This window comes from Tetrao urogallus, assembly GCF_951394365.1.
Source record: "Tetrao urogallus genome assembly, chromosome: 5".
Lineage (NCBI taxonomy): Eukaryota > Metazoa > Chordata > Aves > Galliformes > Phasianidae > Tetrao > Tetrao urogallus.
The window spans coordinates 17,850,652-17,871,031 of NC_136818.1; the positions used below are offsets into that span (position 1 = coordinate 17,850,652).

At 39.7% G+C, this 20,380-nt stretch overlaps 1 protein-coding gene across 1 annotated transcript in view; it reads left to right on the forward strand.

Moving 5' to 3' along the window:
• Positions 1–13,238: 13,238 nt before the first annotated feature.
• The window catches only part of AGL (amylo-alpha-1,6-glucosidase and 4-alpha-glucanotransferase), a gene marked incomplete at both ends in the record, with an annotated part of 33,568 nt that continues 26,426 nt past the window's right edge, over positions 13,239–20,380 (forward strand). Inside the window, 4 exons of the mRNA XM_079535674.1 lie at positions 13,239–13,320; positions 15,508–15,718; positions 16,559–16,725; positions 17,175–17,378. Of these exons, the coding sequence (XP_079391800.1) occupies positions 13,239–13,320; positions 15,508–15,718; positions 16,559–16,725; positions 17,175–17,378 (664 nt within the window). The remainder of the gene's footprint in view (positions 13,321–15,507; positions 15,719–16,558; positions 16,726–17,174; positions 17,379–20,380) is intronic.

A 20,380-nucleotide genomic window follows, 5' to 3' on the forward strand; every position in this document is an offset into this window, starting at 1 on the left:
CTGAATGAGCAATTAAATACAATAAACATTTGGATTGCAGGTTGCAAATCATCTTATAAGAGTCAGTTCAATACTAACTTTTAGAAACCTGTTTACAAACAAAAGTATATAAGAGAAAACACTAATCCCTTATTGTAATTCTAATAACTACCAGAGCATTGCAAGAACATTCTTGGATATTGAGTTTTAGGCCATTCTTATGTTCAAGAGTATTAATAACGAATAGATGGGCTATTCTTCTTAGCAAATTTAAAGATCACTAAAAAAAATTCTTTTACTTACAGCTATACCATTCTCTAAAAAAAAATAAAATAAATAAATAAATAAATAAATAAATCCTTTAAACAAATATATAGTATAGAGAAATCTTAAAATGTTTTCATTTATGTATAAAGGTCCACAGTATTGAGGAAATACCAAGCTAACATCACTCCCACTCATTTCTTAATCATAGCTCCAAGCTATGTATCACCACAGACTGCTATTTCTTTCCACAACTCGTGTCTATTTCTCCACATATGACAAAGAACTCTCAGGTGACAAGTTCTTCTTTCTTCAGAAGACTAAAGTTACCAGATGTCTGAAAGATTTTATACAAGAAGAAGGGCATGAATTTGATACGAGGAGATAGACAAATAAATATATTTTTATCAGAAAAGCAAAATACTATCTTAGAAATTCTTTTGGATGCTGGAAATCCAAGCAATATGATTTCTTTAAGGAACTAGAAACATGAAAAACCATGTGAGGTCATGTTATTGAATAGCCTATTACAGTTAAAAGAACCCTTTAATCTCAGAATTTATTATGTGATGATTTGCTCTGACACAATACTGTTTTCAGAAAAGCAGTGGTATCTTTCATTACTCAGCAGCATGAAGGCCTTACAGTTGCACCCGGTATTTGTAGAAAGATTAGGTCAACCAGAATTTTTATGTTCAATGGGCTAGGAGAACTAAGACACCATCCTTTCAATCCTTAGACCAAATAAAAGTTGTTCTGCTGGAGCTGTTAACCATGTACCAGGCAAACGAGTCTGCTTTATGGAAGAGTCATGTCCATTTTGCACTAAGTGATAAGAAACATCAGGTAAAGAAGTTCCCTGACAGCACATATGGTTGTGAAGATAAGAAGGGCACAGAGCTGTTTCAAGCTGAGCTCTGATATCTAAAGTAAAAAAAGAAAAAAAGAAAAAAGAAAAAAAAAAGATGTCATTAGTGAAATAAATATATATATATTCATATATATATTTATTATAGACATATTATACATAAAATAAATAATGAAATAAATTGCATTGATGGAGATTTGTATGTTAAGGAAGTCTTTGGGAGACTAAAAACTAAGCTTCAGAAGAATTGCAGTATTAAATTCACTTATACATCTAAAGAAATCTTCAAAAAAAGCTGCTGCCAGAAGAGATAAAGCTGAATATCAACGAGACAAGAAAAAAGAGCAGGTTCACATTCTAGTTGAAATAGCAGAGGATGTGGTAAGGATTTGAAACAAGTAATATTCTTTGGCAGATTCCCTCAACTCAAAAGCTTGCAGATGAACAAACAATGCCCAACACCACAATGGGAAAAGAAGTGCTGTACTGAGAAGCAATTTTTAAATTATTTTTTTATTCTTATTTTTGAAAGAGGATTAACTGTAGTAATCTTCTCTATGTACTTCCAGGGAATTGAGAGAATTTTTTTTTTTTTTAAATAGAATAGCACCTTCCAGATTAAAATTTATTCTTTAACTTGTTACGCAGTTGCTTTGAAAAGTCTCTTTTCCCTTTTAACCTGTAAATATACTCCAGCACTCCACATTCTCCACCTACAGAGTAAAACATGCTGAATGAAGACAGGAAACACTATCATAACATCAGTCACTCTGTAGCTAATTAATCAGTTTGTATCTTTATGAAAAGTCTCAAAAAACATCCATGCAGCTTTAGTTAGTAACTGGATTGCAAAGGATTATCCAACAGGCTTTGTATAAAACACAGGAAGGAGTTCAGTGGTCTATTAGATGGATACATTAAACCCATCCAGTTTTAAAGACAAAAAGCAGCTGTATTTTCCCTCAGCCACCAAGAAGGAAAGGATGAAAGAAGTCACAGTTACTCACCTTCAGCTGGCTAATTTGGCAGCCTGATTTAGATATTTACCATGTGGCTTCAGAACTGACCACAAAACAACTGAAGAATTAAAAGTTAGAGAGATGTTTCTTGGGGCAGCTATCTATAAACACACAGCACTTGTATGGCAGTGTTTCTGTGTTATCAGCGTATCTCTGAAGAAAACACAGGGAACCAGGGTCCATGCTAAATTTGCACACTTTAAGCTTACTTCTTCCTGTATTGAAAAGACTCCTAGTCTCTGCAGGCACAGAAAGCTTAGAAAGCCCTGGCAACTCAAAGAGCACATGAGCACAATGCCCACAAAAACATAGGATCTCTTTGCAGAAATTGTCTTTCAATTATTTAACAGAACTTCATTAGCTGCATAGTATGAAACCTAAGGTTAGTTTTAGAGAGGGAGAAGAGAGGCGAGACAAAGACATTGCCAATCAAAAGGAATAAAAGCCATCATGGTCAAAATTTATCTCCTGAGCACCATAAGAGAAAGGGGCAAGCAGGAAAGGAAAAAGCTGTCTAAAGCAGAATAAGCTGTAAGAACCAAAGATGTTTGCCCACATGATACTTTGCCACATTTCCTTTGAAATACATTCTTAAAAAACAGAAACAGAGAACCATACTGTTCAAGAATCATTTTTCCCTCTGAGAAAAGGAGCTCGGGTTAATTTCTCCTGCTCACTTAAATGCTGTGGTATCAGAACAGCTGCACAAGCAAGGGCAGAAAACAGACAGTATTCACATTCACAATAATTCCTTACTTCTCAAAATGGAAAAAGGAACACACACCTAGACTCACATGACGACAAAACATACATGCCTCATCCTCATGCTCTTCCTACACTGAAGACATTCAAGGAGAAATTTAAGACTTCTAACTTCTTTCTAAACAAACTTTTATAAATTTAAATACAAGTACTTACATTACAGCCAATCTTTCTGCTACAGTGATGAAGTCTAAATATGATTGCCTTTAAGTTTCTACTTGTAGTAAGTGAACATATAATGCATTTAACTTCTACTTGACTTGCATCTCAGTGTTAATCTTTATCATTATCGGGATCAGAGGAAGTTCTACAACAACAAACAGAACCCAGATGCTACAGAGAAAACATTTATGAGTGATAAGGCACATATCTTATGGTTGTCCCCCCAGCTAAGCCCACAACCTTCTAGACTTCAGCTGAATTGCATAAAGTTTTAACGAAGCACTACCCCCACAGCTTCTTTGGTTTGAACTTCCACAGAGCAATTTCATATTAAGTCATTACTGCAATTATCTTCTGGTGCAATTACAGGGATAACAAAAATAAATAAATAGCCACAAACTTTTCATACCTTACTCCTCAAACAACAAATAACAAATAGAAAGCATGATTTTATAGCTTATTAGATTACACTGAAAAGATACTTTCTTTTAGAAGAGGGGTAGGCATTCTCGAAAAGGGAACGTGATAAGGTTTTGCCTGTTTTTTCCCTTTCTTTCCCAATATCTTCTACCAAGAATGAACAAGAGCGAAAGATTTCAACCTAATTATTTTATTAATCTTCTGTTGAACAGCTGCTCTGTGAATAAACCATTAAGACCTCAACCTTACAAACTTGTACCTATGCAAAAAGCCCTGTTAACTAAGCTGCAGGCTGATGTAGAACTGGCCCTGTTTCAGTTACCCTAACAATTTCAAGCACAGCATCAACTGTAACAGCCTTCATTTAGCTACATCCACTGCATATTAACAACAAAACAAAGTAAATAGCAATGGCTACAGAAGACTAAGAAGCAAGCTAGACACCAGAAGAACTCGAGCGCTGTGCTTTCAGGTGCATTAAGCCCGAGCCTACTTTTACAGCTCTTATTTAATGCTTAAACCTCATTACTGAAAACACGCCCAGAAGCTCTTTACAGAGATTCGGAAACGCCTGCGTGTAACGTAGCAGTTCAGAGGCGTTTCAAAAAGTTCGCCAGATTTTAATCTGCTTCATAATTGCTCTAGCCATTCTAGTAAGTGCAGATAGCTTTCGGAAGGTTCGCTGTACCTATGCTTCGAGCACGTCCGGCCGGCAGCGCAGCAGCTCCCACAGCCCGCTCCCTCTAGCGCGTCCCCGCACGGCGGGCTGCCGCGACCGCCCCTCACCTGCCGGCTCCGCCCTCCGCCGCGGGCGCTCCTCTGGCGGCGCGCAGGGGCGGGAGCGGCCTGAGGGGAGGCGCCGCCTGCAGCTCGGGCTTCAGCGGCGCAGCTCTCGTCGCTGCCTCGGCACGGGTCTGTAGGATGCGGCTTCCCGGCTACGGGATTTCTCTCCTGCCTCCGAGAACCGGGGGTGGTGAGGGGTGCACTGATTGCAGCTAGTCTCGCCCCACAGGTTTTAGCCAGACCTTATCCTTGTAAAAGCACTGCCGTGCCGAGCTTATTTGCAGTGCTGTTTGCATGCTCGTACAGACGTGCTTGCACAGTCGAGATTTACTAATCAAGGAAGCAACTATGTATTGTTTGTAAGCGGATCTTTGTTGGCAAAGCTGACAGATACACAGCCTGCTCTGAAATTTATCTCTCTTCATATTACCCAGTTTTCAATTGCTCACACACAACAGCAGAACAAGAGTAATCATTTCCTAGAAACACAGCATTACTGCACACAGCCCACCCTACAAAGCACGAGTAGAGCCGCCACAACTCCTACTGGCTGAGCTTACAGCGTGACCTCTGTTGGCAGAACTGATCCTCTGGTTTTACCTGGCACACAAAATAATGGTTTGTTTGTTGAGAGCAACCATTTGAAACAGAAGCACCTATTAAGCATTTTCCAGAAGATTCTCACAGAGAAGTCAGACACTTCAACAAACACACCTCTAGACACATCTTTCTGGCTTTTTGCAGAAAGGAGAAGTTTGCCCTTACCTGCTTTCTGCAGAACAGGAATTTCACCTTCCCACAGAACAGAAGCATTGTGTTTGTGTTAATGAATACTTGATGGGAGACTCGGGTGATTCAGACAACTATTAGGAAGTCTGAGCACTCCCAGTGGTGTCAAACTCCATCGATTTAGTCATTTTTTCTTTGTAAGTTTCATCACCTGAATACAGCAGAATTCCAAAATCCGAGTTCACAGCTTACACAATCTAAGTATGAATTAATATCCAAATAATGTTGAAGATTTTATTTTAAGGTCTTGACCCATTGACAGAATGAGGTCTATGCCTCTGAAACAGTTAGAAATATAAAAGTATACAGAAGTAATACTGCATGTTAATTTGTTCTTAAGCATCAGTATTCAAGTAGTATCAAGGGAGCAAATTCAAACATGAACTATAAAAGGCCACAAACGTATCTTCGTAAAATGTACTGCAATTATAGCTGTATTAATGTATTTTAACAATACTGTATTTATTGCTAAGCAGGGATTTCTACCTTAACCACATTGTCAGTTAAAGACATAGAGGGCTGGAGGTCAGCTTTTATTCCTACTACAAATTTGAAGAGAAATAAAGTTGTGTAACCTGCTACTGAACTACATCAGAGGAAGATTATGTCAAATGGCAAACAAATTCCTTTGTTACAGAAAATAACATAACATCAGATATAAAAAGGAGCTGATGTGGGTTGTTTTTTTTTTTGTTTGTTTGTTTTTGTTCTTTTTTTTTTTTTTTTTTTTTTTTTTGCATAGATTCTGACAAGGCTACAAGAAAGTAAGAAAAAGCATATAATTGCAAAAGTAATTAAGCAAAGATAACTGCACAGTAAGAACATAAAGGTAAATCTCTGTTGCTTAAGAACTAAGAAAGCATGCAAAACATATAATTTTGAAAATTAAGTATTATAGATTCCACTGCATCTACTGATACCTGTGTTGTTTTTTAATCGTAAAGTAACATGGAAAACAATAAGCCATACAGCCAGCTTTGAACAGACCCCATGCTATTATGTAGTTCCCTATAATCAATTTTCCTCTTAGCTATTAATCTAACTGTGCAGTAAAACTGTGGCATTCTAGAAGGCCATCCCACACTCAGGTTCTATATACATCTGCACTAAGCAAACAGTTTCTTTGTGTTACTGGTGAAATTATCACTGCAGGACGTGCCTGAATTTAAATCAAGTGATTTTAAAGCTTTTCAGCTTTATTGCCTTAGCTAAGTCCATATTAGAAAAATAGTAAAAAAAAAATTACTTTAGGATGAGGTCTTTTTCCTACAATGCAGTTTTCACTTTTTTTTTTTTTTTTTTTCCTTCTCCCTCCCCCTCCACAAAGAAAAGGGAAACAAAAGGGAAACTTGAGTCATGGAAATGATTTTAACCATCTAAAAGACAACAAATGAAGGTAAAAGTCACAAAGGAAGATGAAATCTTTTTCTCCATGTTTAATTCCTTTTATTAAACTTCAGCAAATGTTGAAATTCAGCAGTTTTATCAGCTGACTTACCCTTTAACCAACAAAATGATAAACGCATTCTTTGACCTCCAGAGAAACTCCTTCTGCATATGTTCTCCTTTGGGCTCAATTCTTATCTACTAATAACATCTTTCCTTTATTAATTATTTTTAATTTTTTTGCATCACATACAAGAAAAAAAAAAAACAGCTCTAGGAAACATATTTATACATAATACATAATATATACAATATATATAAAAATATTTCCCATCCAGAGGTAAAAGAGAAATGGTATTTATGGGTTACAATCAAATACACTAATTAGCCACTTGGTGGCAGTAGCCACAAAGGAAAATAACAACTCCCACACCACAAAAAATTACTTCAATTTTCTGTCCCTGCTGTGATTCATCAACAGCTTAAATACCCAGTAGCAGAAATGCTAAGTCACAACTTGAAGTACTGATTGAGCCCCTGGTAGAAGGCAGGGCCAACCCAGGGGAGCTCAGGTGTATGCAATGCTGCTGAGTGATTGGGAGGCGTGAAGACAGGATCCACCCTTCCCAGACCTCATTTAAGGGTCAGTAGGGGTGTAGTAAGAGTGTTTTGCTGGGGGTTCCTTTGTTCCAGAGGCCTTTTGAAGGTAGGCACCTTTTTTTCCCTGCACTTTGGCCACAACAAGCCCATGCAGAGTTACAGGCTTGGGGATGAGTGGCTGGATGACTGTGAAGAGGAAAGGAACCTGGGGGTGTTGGTTGATGCTTGGCTGAACATGAGCTGACAGTGTGCCTAGGTGGCCAAGAGGGTAAACGGCATCCTGGCTTGCATTAGAAATAGTGTGGCCAGCAGGAGCAGGGAGGTGATCATCCCCCTCTACTCAGCATTGGTGAGGCCGCACCTCGAGTATTGTGTTCAGTTTTGGGCCCCTCACTACAAGAAAGATATTGAGGCCCTGGAGCGTGTCCAGAGAAGGGCAACAAAACTGGTGACGGGTTTGGAGCACAAGTCTTATGAGGAGCGGCTGAGGGAGCTGGGATTGTTTAGTCAGAGAAGAGGAGGCTCAGGGCAGACCTCATTGCACTGTACAACTTCCTGAAGGGAGGTTGTGGTGCAAAAGGGCCTGGCCTCTTCTTCCAGGCAAATAGTAGGACCCGAGGAAACGGCCAGAAGTTATACCAGAGGAGGTCTAGGTTGGATATTAGGAGAAACTTTTTCTCTCAAAGGGTGGTCAGGCACTGGAATAGCTGCCCGGGGAGGTGGTGGAGTCGCCATCCCTGGCAGTGTTCAAGAGGCGCCTGGATGAGGAGCTATGAGATATGATTTAGTGCTTGTGGTACTAATGGGAATGGGAGGGTGGTTGGACTAGATGATCTTGCAGGTCGTTTCCAACCTTGTGATTCTGTGATTTTTTTTTTTCCTTTGTTTGTGTGCCTGTGGCTGCTGCACTTGGGTTTATTCTCCCTTACTGTAGCCTAGGGTTTAACTATCCTACTATTATTGCTGTGTTTTCTATAATATTGTTTCATATGTATGGAATATCTTTGTATCATGATGAGCTTCTTCTTTGGCATAAAAGTAATTTAAACTACTTGTTTGTTTACCTGAAATAATAGAATTGATTTTGGTTGCTAACAGCAATTTGAGCTGTGTCTGTCCAGGAATTATAATACAGTAACAACATGCTGCTTTTCCTAGAGTTCCTGCCTAACTCAGCATGCAACATAATTAAGTCAGTTGATGAAGTACTGCAATAAAATCACTCTGCCCACTTCAAGGGATGTGGCCCATCACTTTATCTGAAGTGCACATATGAAGCTTCTTCAAAAAAAGTACTGAACAGTTAACTTCTTTGAGGTTCTGTATTCTTCACCACTTCTGTGAGGTATTTATTTTTATTATTAATTTCATTATACCTGCAAGATGTGCTGAGATGCTTTTATTCTAATTCTCAGGGAGCAACTTGCTGGTAGAAGCACTGAGTAACAAGTGCCTCAGTTTATGGCACTTAACACTTGGTGACACAATCTGTCATGTGAAACTACAAAATGAATTGAGATCTAGTATAATGCTTTTCTGCACGCTGGCCCTTCTTTTTTCTTTTGACTTCCTTTCTCTGGGACTGAGAATTAATTTTCTATTCCTTCCAATCTGATTTTACAGGGCTTTCCACAAGAAACCAATGTCCAGTTTTTCCACCTTTCTCTGAGTAATTCTTACTCTGTCTCCTTTGAGAATTTGTTCATTCTTTGTTTGGAACTGAGATGTCTTTTGTGTGTGTGGATGCTCCAAATTAAAGAACATTTACTTTTTCCCTGGGGATTTCAATGAGCAATGCTCTTTGCAAGATGCAGTGGCATGCTTGTTAGTACCTGCACAGCACCCCTGTGAGGTAATTGTGTGGTAATAGCGGAGTATGCTTGCAAGGACTTGAGACTGAGACTGCTTGCAAGAGCTGTTACTTTAGCCAGTTTCAGACAAATATTTGCAGAGACTTTAAAGTACCTAAAAACTGTTCCATGTTGTTCATCTGCAATATATCAGCTGTGCTGGGCTTTTCAAATCTGGATAAGATTTAAGAATAGTTATTTCAATAGACCATGAAAACATCCATGGTACTCTTGTGACAGTTTGATACAATAAGAAGGAGCACTGTGAAGAAAAATGGAGTGCCTGAGAAGCACTTCAAATATTTACTTCTGAGGAGGAAATATTAAAAAAGAGCAGTTTCACTCAACAAAACATTATTAGAATTACATTAGGAATAGATCATCTGAAGTCTTAGGTCTCAGTATATCTTACTAGAGTTAACTGGAACAATCTACAGTAAAATGAAAATGCTGCAAGTTGGTGTAATAAATTCTACTTGTTAAATAAAAAAATCTGGTCTGGCACTTGTGGCTTTATTTTACATCTAGCTAAGTTAAATGATACAAGAATACCATTCGAATCCTTAGTTTAAAATCGTGTGTGCCAAGTCATGACATTCTCAGTAGAACATAATACCAAATCAGTGTGACATTGTTAGCTACATTGTGGTCAAATATATCTTAATCAAGTACATGAATAGCTATGTTAACAACAGTAAAATCTTTTTTGGACTTATTTAAAGATAATGCATTAAATTTCACAAATTTATATTCAAATAATTATTGGCAGTGTAGCTTTATACAGATGCTTTGGCAGGAAGTATGACTTGTTTGAAACCTCAGAGTAAGAGAATGGCAGAGGTGGGAATAAAAACAAAACCGTAAAAATAAGTGTTTTCTGGAGTACAAAACTTTGTGATGGCTCCAAATTCAGCTCTGGCGGTTTGAACCATTGCTTCCAGATGACCGGGTGGGGCAAAAGGCATTTATTTGTTTGGTAAGAACAAATTATTGCCCTAGCCTCTCCATCTCATATGATTTCTTACTTATGAATGCTATTTTAGTTGTGCCTACTATTCTTTTTTCATATCAAACTATTGCAATCTGTTCTATCTAGAAGAGATATTAAAAATAACCTAGAGATTCTTGTTGTTTGTGTCTTTGTGCAGTATTCATCAATTTACAGATCAGACAGTGAGGCGTTGAGAAAAACAATGCTAAAACCACTTTAGATTTTATGAAATCAAATAATTTCCTGTACATAGGCAGCTTGAAGTTCAGTTAAGTTCTCTGTGCTAATTTACTTTCCCTGTTATAGGGAGCTACTATTCTGCGAGTTGTTTCTTTCTTTAAAAAAATACTGTCCTGCAAGTATTCTACTTTGCTGCACCTTCAAGTTAATCTTTAAGGCAGCCATGACTAATAGGACTCAAGTGTGACCCGAAAGTGTATAGAGGCCACTCCTAGGAGAAGTATTCTGTAATATTGTGCTGTGGAACAGAATGTAGAAAGGAACATAGTACTAGGAGGGTGTGTATGGAAGGAAAGGGGGGAACCTGAAAGGTTCTGAATATGCTTGGGGAAAAAAAAAAATTCCTTGAAATGACATTGATATGGTGTCCATTCTTACTCTGAAGCTGTTATTGACTTTTTCCTACTGTAGCGTATCACGTGTTTCATGAAGATGAAATGGCACTGTGAAATTCACCATTTAGATGTCTGTGCAATAAATGCTATGTGTAACTGCTGTTGGCTGTGTTCTGTGCAATGTTAACAATGCTAGATTTTGCTGGTGTGATTCCCATAATGAGAAAGCATGCTTAATTTATCACTGCTGAATATAAACAGGCCCGAAGTCTTTAAAGATTTGCCAGCATATCAAGTGATGGACATAGAGGATTAGAAAAGCTGGGATATTCATTCAGTAACCTTCTAATAGTCTTTTTTTCTTACTGATGGCCAGTGAAATTACACTGCTTTAATTACTATGTTATTTAATGTTACTTGAACTTTTGTTCTGTAGTGCATCAAGTCCTTCATTTAGATTCTTGATGTCTGTTCTAGCTACTGCCATAAATCTTGGCCAATGTAACAGCTTCAGGATTTGGAATCAGAGGCTGTATGCTAGTTTTGTTTCCTAATAATTTTTTTCCTGGTGGACTCAAATTCTTTAACATAAACCTGGATGCATTCTAAAATATGTCTGAATTCAAAGTATGCATTGCCCAGATGTCAGTGAAGATTTAGTTACTGAAGTGAGTTTTCCTACTCACAATGGAAATTCAAGTAGAGAAGACAGTCTTACTAGTACTAGTGAAATTGTACCCAGGAATGGCCTTCTAGCTTTTCTTGTTTTTCAGAAACATGTGCTTCAGGGCAGTTATATATGCAAAGGATGTGATTACACAGGTATTATTTGCTCCTCCTCTCTTGGAACTGTTCACTGCTCATGCAGACATCTCATGAGATCTCTATATCCTTCCCTGTCTGCAGTATGTGATAGGCCTCTAGAAAGCCTGGAGGCAGAGGCACTGGTGCAAGGCTCTGTGGTAGCACAGCAATCTCTGGATACTGAGGACCAGATATGGTCATATCTCTTAACTTTGTCTGTTGAGTTTGCTTTCTTTTTTTTTTTTTTTTTTTTTTTTTTTTTACTTCTATACCTCCTGAAAATTCATAGGAGAATCATAGAGTGGCTTGGTTTGGAAGTGGCCCAAGAGACCATCTGGGGGCCCAGATCCCATCCAACCTCCAAGCTGGCCTTGGCTGCCTCCAGAGATGGGGCAGCCTTGGGCCAGTGCCTCACTGCCTTCTGAATAACAAATCTTTCCTAACACCTAACCTAAACCTCCCCTCATTTTCTCTTGTCCTATTGCTATTTGCTGGTATAAGAAAGTTGCACTCTTTCATTAAAATCCTCTGTAAGCACTCAAAGGCTACATTGTGTTTTTGCTAGATCTACTCCAATGCAGAGAGAACAGGGTGTGCATAGAACTGCGCTTCTGCTTCAGCAAGTCATCCTGCACGTAGAATGTGCCTGCTTAGCAAACTGAGTTAGGGGCAATGAAGCAGGAGGAATGCCCTGCAGCAAGACACAGCTATGAGGTGTACTGGGTGACTGGAAGCAAATGGTTAAATCTAAATGGTCTTGTAGACTTCCAGTTCCCTAAGTACACTATCTTTGGAAATAAACAGTATAGCGAAGGGGCTGTAAATCGAGAAGCAATTTTTTTTTAAATGCAGTTCTAGACCATAAAAATAGACTGACCTTTCAGCGGGAGCAGCTCACGGCGTCAGGGCCGAGGCAGCCGCTACGCCGCGGGGCCGCCTGCTGACAGCCGTTCGGGCAACAGCGTTCTTCGAAAACATCTCGCGTTCGATTAGCGAAAGCTGTCTAGAGCTGGCAGCCCTCGGCACACGCTGCGTACAGCCCTTTGCACGCCGTTCGGCGCCGGGCTCCCCTAGGCGGGGCGGGCTGTAAGGCGGCGGCGCTCGGGGAGCAAACGCGGCAGCCGCGTCGGGTGTCCAGGCTGTCATCAACGCCCTTTACACCGCGCAGACTTTTGTTTCCAGAGCCCGAGCTCCCCGCCGGGCAGCCTCTCGTGCTCGTTCGCTCGCACCGTACGGAAGAGGCACTGCCGGGAGTCCCGGCTGCAAAATAGAGCGCCGCCACCTCGCGCTCCTTGAGCCTCGAGCGGCAGCTCCGGCTCCATCCGCAGCGCGGGGCGGGCCCGGCCGCAGCCTCGGGGCGGGAACATCGCTCTCGCGCGAGCCGTGCCGGCACCGCCTGCCTCGGAGCGGGGCCGGGCGGAACCGGTAAAGTTTATTTCAGAAAAGCAAGAAAAGGGGCGGGGGAAAGGCGCTCTGAGGGCGTTTGTCGCCGCTTTTACGGGCTGCGCGAGCGGCCGCCCGGCCCGGAGCTGCGGACCGCGAGCGGTTGCGCTGTCCCGACCCCGTCCGCCGCCGCCTTCACCGGGAGCCGCGCGCGCGCCGCTGCGGGCCGCTCGTGAGTATGGAAGGCGCCGGGGCGCGCGGGCAGGGCTGCGTGAGGGGCCCGGCGGGCAGGAGTGACAGGTGCCAGGCTCCCCCTCCCGGGGGCGGCCGCGGCAGCTGCGGGGTCGGAACCGCTCTCGGGTGCCGCCGTTCGGGGGAGGGCGGGGTGCTCCCTTCCTCCTCCCTGCCCGCGCCCCGTCTCTTCTCGCCCCGGGGCTAGGGAAGATGTAAGCTGGCCCGGAGGCGGGAGGCGTTCCCCAGCGGCCGGCCGCTTGCCTGCCGGGTGCCCGCTGACCGGGGCTGTGTGTGTCTGTGTGTGTTCTCCCGGCAGGGCTCGCCGCTTTTCGCCCGCGCTGAGCCTGCCGCGAGCGGCCGCTGGCAGCCATGCAGAGCCATAAGGAGACGCGGGTGCTGCACCTCAACGAGATGGAGAAGCTGGACAAGACCCTCTTCAGGCTGGAGCAAGGTGGGCCGGGTTGTGGGAGGTCGGCGGGGGCTGTCCGCCGCCCTCGGACAGCGAGAAAGGGAGGGAGGCCGGGGCTGGTTTGTGGTAGGGCTCTGTTTGCGCTTCTCCCTCTTCTAATGTTTTTTTATGCGACCCCTGTGGGACCGAGGCTCTCCCTGCACGAACAGACTGTACTGACCCTGAAACGTCCTCATAAATCAAACTGTAGTGTTAATTTGTGCTGTGTTATACAACACCTCGTCTTTAATACAATAATATTGAAACAGAGTAAAGATAGAAACCTTTTGTAATGCTCGAGGCAACGTTTGAGAATACAGGACCCTAAATCTTATCTTGCATGTCAGATTTCCCGAGCCTGTGCTGCATTGGTGTTCTGGCTGCATACTAATATGAACTTGATATTTCTCTTTGAAAGTGTTCTTAAGTATATTCCCTGAGACAATCCCACCTAGAACTGGTGTATTATTATGCTGGTCAGCGAATTCAGGTTCTAAAGTCAAAGCCAGTCTATTTAGCAACCTTTTTCTCATGATGCAACTGTTATTGCTCATGAAACTCTTTTGCTTATTTTCACTTTATGTTGGAGTCTCATGTTTAAGTACTTCAGTAAAGAGGATGGAGATTTGACTCTTGGGAATAAGAACTCCCTTCAAGTATATCAGTTTTAAAACTTTCTGACAACATAATCTAAAAATGTCATTAGGGAAGAAGTGCAGTGCTGGCCCCAACCCTTATTATCTTCCTCCCAGTTGTGTAAGTTCTGTCAGAGGGACTCGGCAATGCACTCCTATCAAACATTCAGAACACCTCTGCTGGTGACAGTCTCTGAGAGGGCATGGCTAATTTTGAGCACGGCGTTCTTCATATCAGTATAACTGTTACAGGAAATTAGATATTGATGCCATATATCCCTGTGCTCTAATTTTAGTCATCCCTGCAATAAAATGTCAGGACTGTACCAGAGGGAGTGCACTAAGCCTTCAGAAGTGATTTTTTTCATGGAAGATTTGTTTTTGTTGGCAATAAAATGAGCTTCATTTTACGTGACATCAGACATTCTGATCCTAAAACCACTGGTTTTACCTGAAGTTCTTGGTGTAGTAGTTGTTAATAAGAGAAGGTGTAAGCTTGGTGAGACTTTGATTTACATCTACGCAGAGATTGAATTCTCATATTAGATCTGCTAGGATTCTATACGATGAGCGCTTATTTGGGTTGGTTTGTCTGTTTTACTTTGCTCCAATTTAAGATAGCATGTTCTAGGATTGTTCAATCTTTTAAATTCATTATTTAAAAGATTTCTCTATTTACAAATACACAAATTTCTTTTACTTAAAATTACAATTTTGTAGACCATTAGGGCTAGTAGCTACTACTGTTATTACAGCCACCTTCATGACTGGTGTGTAATTCAGTAAAAGTCAGCAGCAGAGTGCAAACACTTGTACCTGTCAGTCACTTGAAAGGACCCTGTGACTAGCTAGGTACATGGTAAGAGGCTCTCATACCTTCAAGTAATACCAACTCTGAAACCTGCTAGCTAAACTGTATTCTTCATAGCCAGCTGAACAGACTACAGCAAGTTTTAACATTATAATATTTTGAACTTAATTGTAGTGCCTTTATCATGGGTATCTTTATTCTAAATACAGCTCTCCCTGAAGTGTGTGTGAGTTGCAGCATGTATACAAAGCTCACTTAAACTTGCTGAGCTCTGTTCAATGGTATGTACCCTGTAGATTACAAGCAGATATCCATCACCTTGCAGTTAAACCGTAAGGAATGTAGACTTCAGCGAATTCTCTCAGTAGAGAATGAAGGAAATTGAATTATTATGGTTTCAAATTTGTTCCTTTTTTCCAGATATTTTCATCATTGTATGTAGTCTGATGACTGTGACTTCTGTTGCATTTTATTTCCAACACTTTTTATAAAGCAAAGTAGAACAAATTGAATAGGAGACAAAAAGCGCTCAGTAAGAAATGAGAAAGACTTCAATAGAGAGTGCAAAGAAAAAAACTTGGAAAGCAGGAGGAAAAGATGCTGTAGAAATATACCATTCTGCAAAAGGTCTTGGCAGATATGCTAGTGCATTTTCTTCTTAACATAAAACCGAAGTAGAGTTTGTTATTAGAGAGTAGGAATGTCCAGTCCTCCTGTTGAGATTTCTTTTCTTTTTTTCTTGAGGGTTTGAACTCCAGTTTCGATTGGGCCCAACTCTTCAAGGCAAGCATGTTACTGTGTGTACAAACTATCCAGCTTCTGGAGAAGTATTTGATCGCCATAAGTTCAGAACGTTATCATGGCACAATCCCACAGGAAAAGAGGATGACTCTGACAAATATTGCAAGTTAGATCTCCAAATTTCTGGGTCCTATCAGTACTATTTTAGTCTTGGGTAAGTGAACTATACTTACAGCCATAATGCAATCTGCTCCTTTGGTTTGTTTGAACCTGAAGAAATTGCTATTAAGAATAAAATAATAATTTTTTCTATGCATTTTTAATATACAACAATGAAATCTATCTGAATCTGCTCAATAGCAACGGCTGTTGAGGTTGTTGAAAACTTTCTGATACAAATATGTTCTGGAGAATTTGCAGCTGTGAATATTGGAAAAGCAGAACAGTTTTCCCAGATTTCAGTCATTAGATTTTAAACATAACTGATTAATTTGTACTTTTTTCACTTAATAGGAGGTTGTTCTCTATCTTTCTAGCATAAAGGCTTTGTCATTCTTTACTTCACGTTATTTACTTCCTTCTTTGTTTCAACAGAGGAGGGTAACTGTAATGGCCTAGTACTCTGAGCTCCTGTAAGATAGCTGGTGGTTAGATTCCCTCTGGCTTAAAAGGACATTTAGCTCAGATCTCTTTCCCTGGATAATGCTCCAAATGGAGGTCTTTATGTAAAAGATAGGCAGTCCTGTTTTCTTTGTTTCCATCCATATTCTAAAAGAAGAAGCAGTATTCTGTCTCCCCAGGTAACAAAGTTATCTTACTTGCATAGAGTTTAAAACTGTGTGCTAATGGTGTTCTTATTAGCAGCTGTTGTAAGCCCAATAGAGAGATGCTGCCTAGGAGATCAACCTCTCTCCAGTGTTTCTGCTTACCCACCTGCAATCCTTTATCCTCTGAGTTACTGTGCATTTGAAATAGTTGTGCTTGTTGGATTTTGTTTCTGAAACTGACTGGTGCAATGTGTGTTTATCATACCAATGAAAATTATTTCTCCTAGTAATGAGAAAAGTGGTGGAGGTTACATAGTTGTGGATCCTATTCTGCGTGTTGGAGCCGATAACCATGTGTTGCCTTTGGACTGTGTTACACTCCAGACATTCCTCGCTAAGTGTCTGGGACCATTCCATGAATGGGAAAATAGGCTTAAAGTTGCAAAAGAAACAGGTAATGCCAATATAGATATCAAAAGATGCACTTTTTAAATTACTCTTGTGACAAGCAAACAAAGTTGAACTGAGTTCACAGTTCATTAGTCCTTTAGTTTGTAGATCAAATATCTTCCCCCAAATTTAATTTTAATTAACAGATTAAGTCAGTAGATTTAAGTAATCAAATTTAAGTATTTGCAGTAGTGCAAAAAATCAGGATTTCTTAATACTTTTATTGTATTCTGTTGATTTCAGATAGATATGAAGTTTGTAGAAAATAGAGGATAATTTTTTAAACTACTATTTAGAATTTTAAAGTAAAGATTCAGATTTAATTTATACTGGCTATTTCAAATGCTAGGCTTATGTATATGCTATAACTGTAACTTATTATGCATCTGTCTGTTAACTTCTTATATTGAAATTTGATTTTTCTTATGATATCAATGGTTTCTTATTTCATAGGTTACAACATGATCCATTTTACACCATTGCAGAAGCTTGGACTGTCTAGATCATGCTATTCACTGGCTGATCAGTTAGAAGTTAATCCTGAATTTTCAAGCCATAACAAAAAATGCACGTGGAACGATATAGGAGCTCTTGTGGAAAAAATGAAAAATGAATGGAATATGCTTTGCATCACAGATGTAGTCTACAATCATACTGGTATGATTTCTATGTGAATAACCAAGTTTGTCCTATAATCTTATTTCATTATTTCCTTTAACTTTTCCCCCTCAAAAAATCATTGATATTACATAGTCTCCATAACAGATGTAAGAGTATTTTGTATTGCTGCTTGAGTTGAATAGAGCCTTTCTTAGATGGAATTAAAGAACTGTGTGTGTCTGTATTTTTCATACCACGCTTATGATCTGTGCTGTGCAGCTTTCAGCCTATAAAATGAATGTAACAAGCTTAAACTGACTACTTTCTTGATAACAGAATTATTACTGCTGCTATTTATTTTTTTTTTACTGCTCTAATTGTTTCAAATGCACGGAAAACAATCAGAATAGAGACAAGGGACTAGGATTAAGCAGTGGAGGAAATGTTACGGCTGTGTGTTGGTGGTGAAGTAGATAGTTTTGTTGTTTTGTTTTTTAAGCATAAATGTGCTGGTGCACTGAAGTCTTGCATCTAAATGCTGTTTGTAGCTAACATTGTCTGCCCTGCAGAGAGGGACAGCGAGATTGTTCTCAAACTTGAGAAGTCAGTCATAGTATTTCGTTATCTGTAAGTTTAGTTATTTGGATTACAAGAATTTTTATTATGTTTAAAATGCACTTTTCATCTTACACTCTTGAGGACTGCACTGATTAGTATTCTTGTGACATGACAGAGCAACAAGTTTCTGTTAACATTCATGTCGCTGTCCTCTGATGTTTAAAAAAACAAAACCCTGAATCATAGATTTCTGTGAATTACAAGCTTTTATTTGCTTTAGTTCTTTGGTGTTGACTGTTGCTAAACATTCTTAGCCAATCAGTCAGCAATGTAAAACGGGCCCTGTTGTTTGCCCTGTCTGTTTGTTGAAATGCTACTCTGAGTGTGATTAACCCTGTGTCTGAAGGGAATCTGGTTTTTGACATTCTCATCAGAAAAAAAAAAAGTTTCTTTCACTTTAACAACTAACAAAGAATTTAGTTTGTCTCACACGTGCTTGAGATCCTGTGTATTTGTATGCTACCAAGGAAAATGTTTTTGTGGACAGAAATATTTAAGTCAAAACTAATTATTGAACTTCAGTATATACTTGAAAGCAGACACATTGTTACTTGGTTACATTAGCAGAAGGACTTTGTCAGTTTTCAAGCAGAGTCCATATTATTTTTCATTGATGGGATGGATGAGTAAACTATTTTTAAAATTATACTGTGGTGCATGGATGTTTGAGTGTCTTGAAATGACCAAGATTCTGTCTTAAGTTATTAATCAAACTGTATTTAGCTTCAAGCTTCTGAACTCACAATGAGAATTGAATGATTTTTTTTCCCCCTTTTGGTTGTTAACTATCAGAACCTCTTGATTTGCAGCTGACTACCAACTTCGTTAAGTGCCAGATTTAGCATGAGCAGAAATGTGTGTAAATGATCACTGACTGCTAAAGCTGTAGTTTTGCACATGCAGGTGGAGGTAGATATTTTAGGTGCTTCTGAAATGCAAAAATAAGTACTTAGGATGCTCTTTATGTACAGCTTGATTAGAAGGAAATTTGACTTTGCTTTTTTTGATAATTTAACTATAAAATGTTTCACATTTATTTGGACGTGAAGGACATAAAATGTGTAGTCAGTTATTTTGAGTGGATTGTGAATACTACACATCAGTTATTAATTCCACAGCATGGCTGCATTAAAGGCCTAAAGCACAGAGTTGTCTCATGACAAATCCTCTCAAGCTGTAACACAGCTCATGAGCTGTCACCTTACAGCAGTCAGTACCTGTGCTAGTTTCTTCTTTCTAGCTAAGACTGCTGTATAAAATGTCAGTGCTTCCCCACTGTTCCTACTGTGCAGTCAGCCAGCTGAGTTTCATTATGAAGTGGTTAAGCTTAAATGTCTGTGTTTTTCTTCCACTGGGAAGAGGTATAGAATGTTTCTATAATAGAGAGTGGTGGGAGTCAGTTTTTTATGTTAATGTCTCTGTTATTTTCTATTGAAAGCAGCAACCATGGCCTGACCATATGTGTGATGTAGATGAATGCACTTTTGGCACGTTAGTTGGAATGTCATAGATAAACTCGTAACCTTTGCCTGGTAACTGCCTAGATGAGCCCTGTTGATCGTTTTCCCTTCAGTGTATTCAAACAAGCAACCTGAAATAAGAATACTGTATTCACCTGCATTTACTTTTTTCCCAAAGATAGAAAAAGGATAATTCTTTTCTGAGCTGAAGTAAAACATTTCTTTCTTTCAGAAGAGACTACTGTTGTCTAAATGCAATAATTTAACACTTCTGTAAATCTTACTTCCAAGCCCTTGGCTAGTGACATCAAACACCACCTTTGTTTGGCTTCATAAAGGGAAAAACAAGTCCTAGGCAGCGAGCATCACTACCAGACCTTGTTTCTGTTTAGTTTATATAACAATAAATGTGTCTTTTGAGCAGCATGAAATAGGGTAATCCTCTTTACATAAAGATGTATTGACTTTTAGAACTTGTTTTCTCTAATTCTCCATCTTCCTATTGAATTTTTTTTTTTGTACTTGTTTGTGAGTATTGTTGCTATCTGTAACAAATGTAATCACAAGCTTTGCTTTGTGCAATTTTTTTCTCCAGAAGCAGACTTTTTTTTTTGATGCTATAAATCATACAATCATTTATGCTGGAAAAGATCCATAAGAATATCAAGTCCAACTATCACCACCAAGTCCACTGCTAAGCCATTTCCCTAATAGACACATCCACACATCTCTTAAATGCCTCCAGGGATGGCAACTCTATCACTTCCCTGGGCAGACTCTTCCAATACCTAACTACTTTTCTGTAAAGAAATACTACCTGATACTCCATCAAAACCTTTTTTGGCATAACCAGATGGCATTTCTTCTTATCACAAAATGTAGCTCTATGCATCAGAATTAGTAGAAGGCCTGCTGACTTTTTTTTTCCCCCCCCAATAGGATCATAGTAGATTTAGACTGTACTGCCTTTTTAGAACTCCT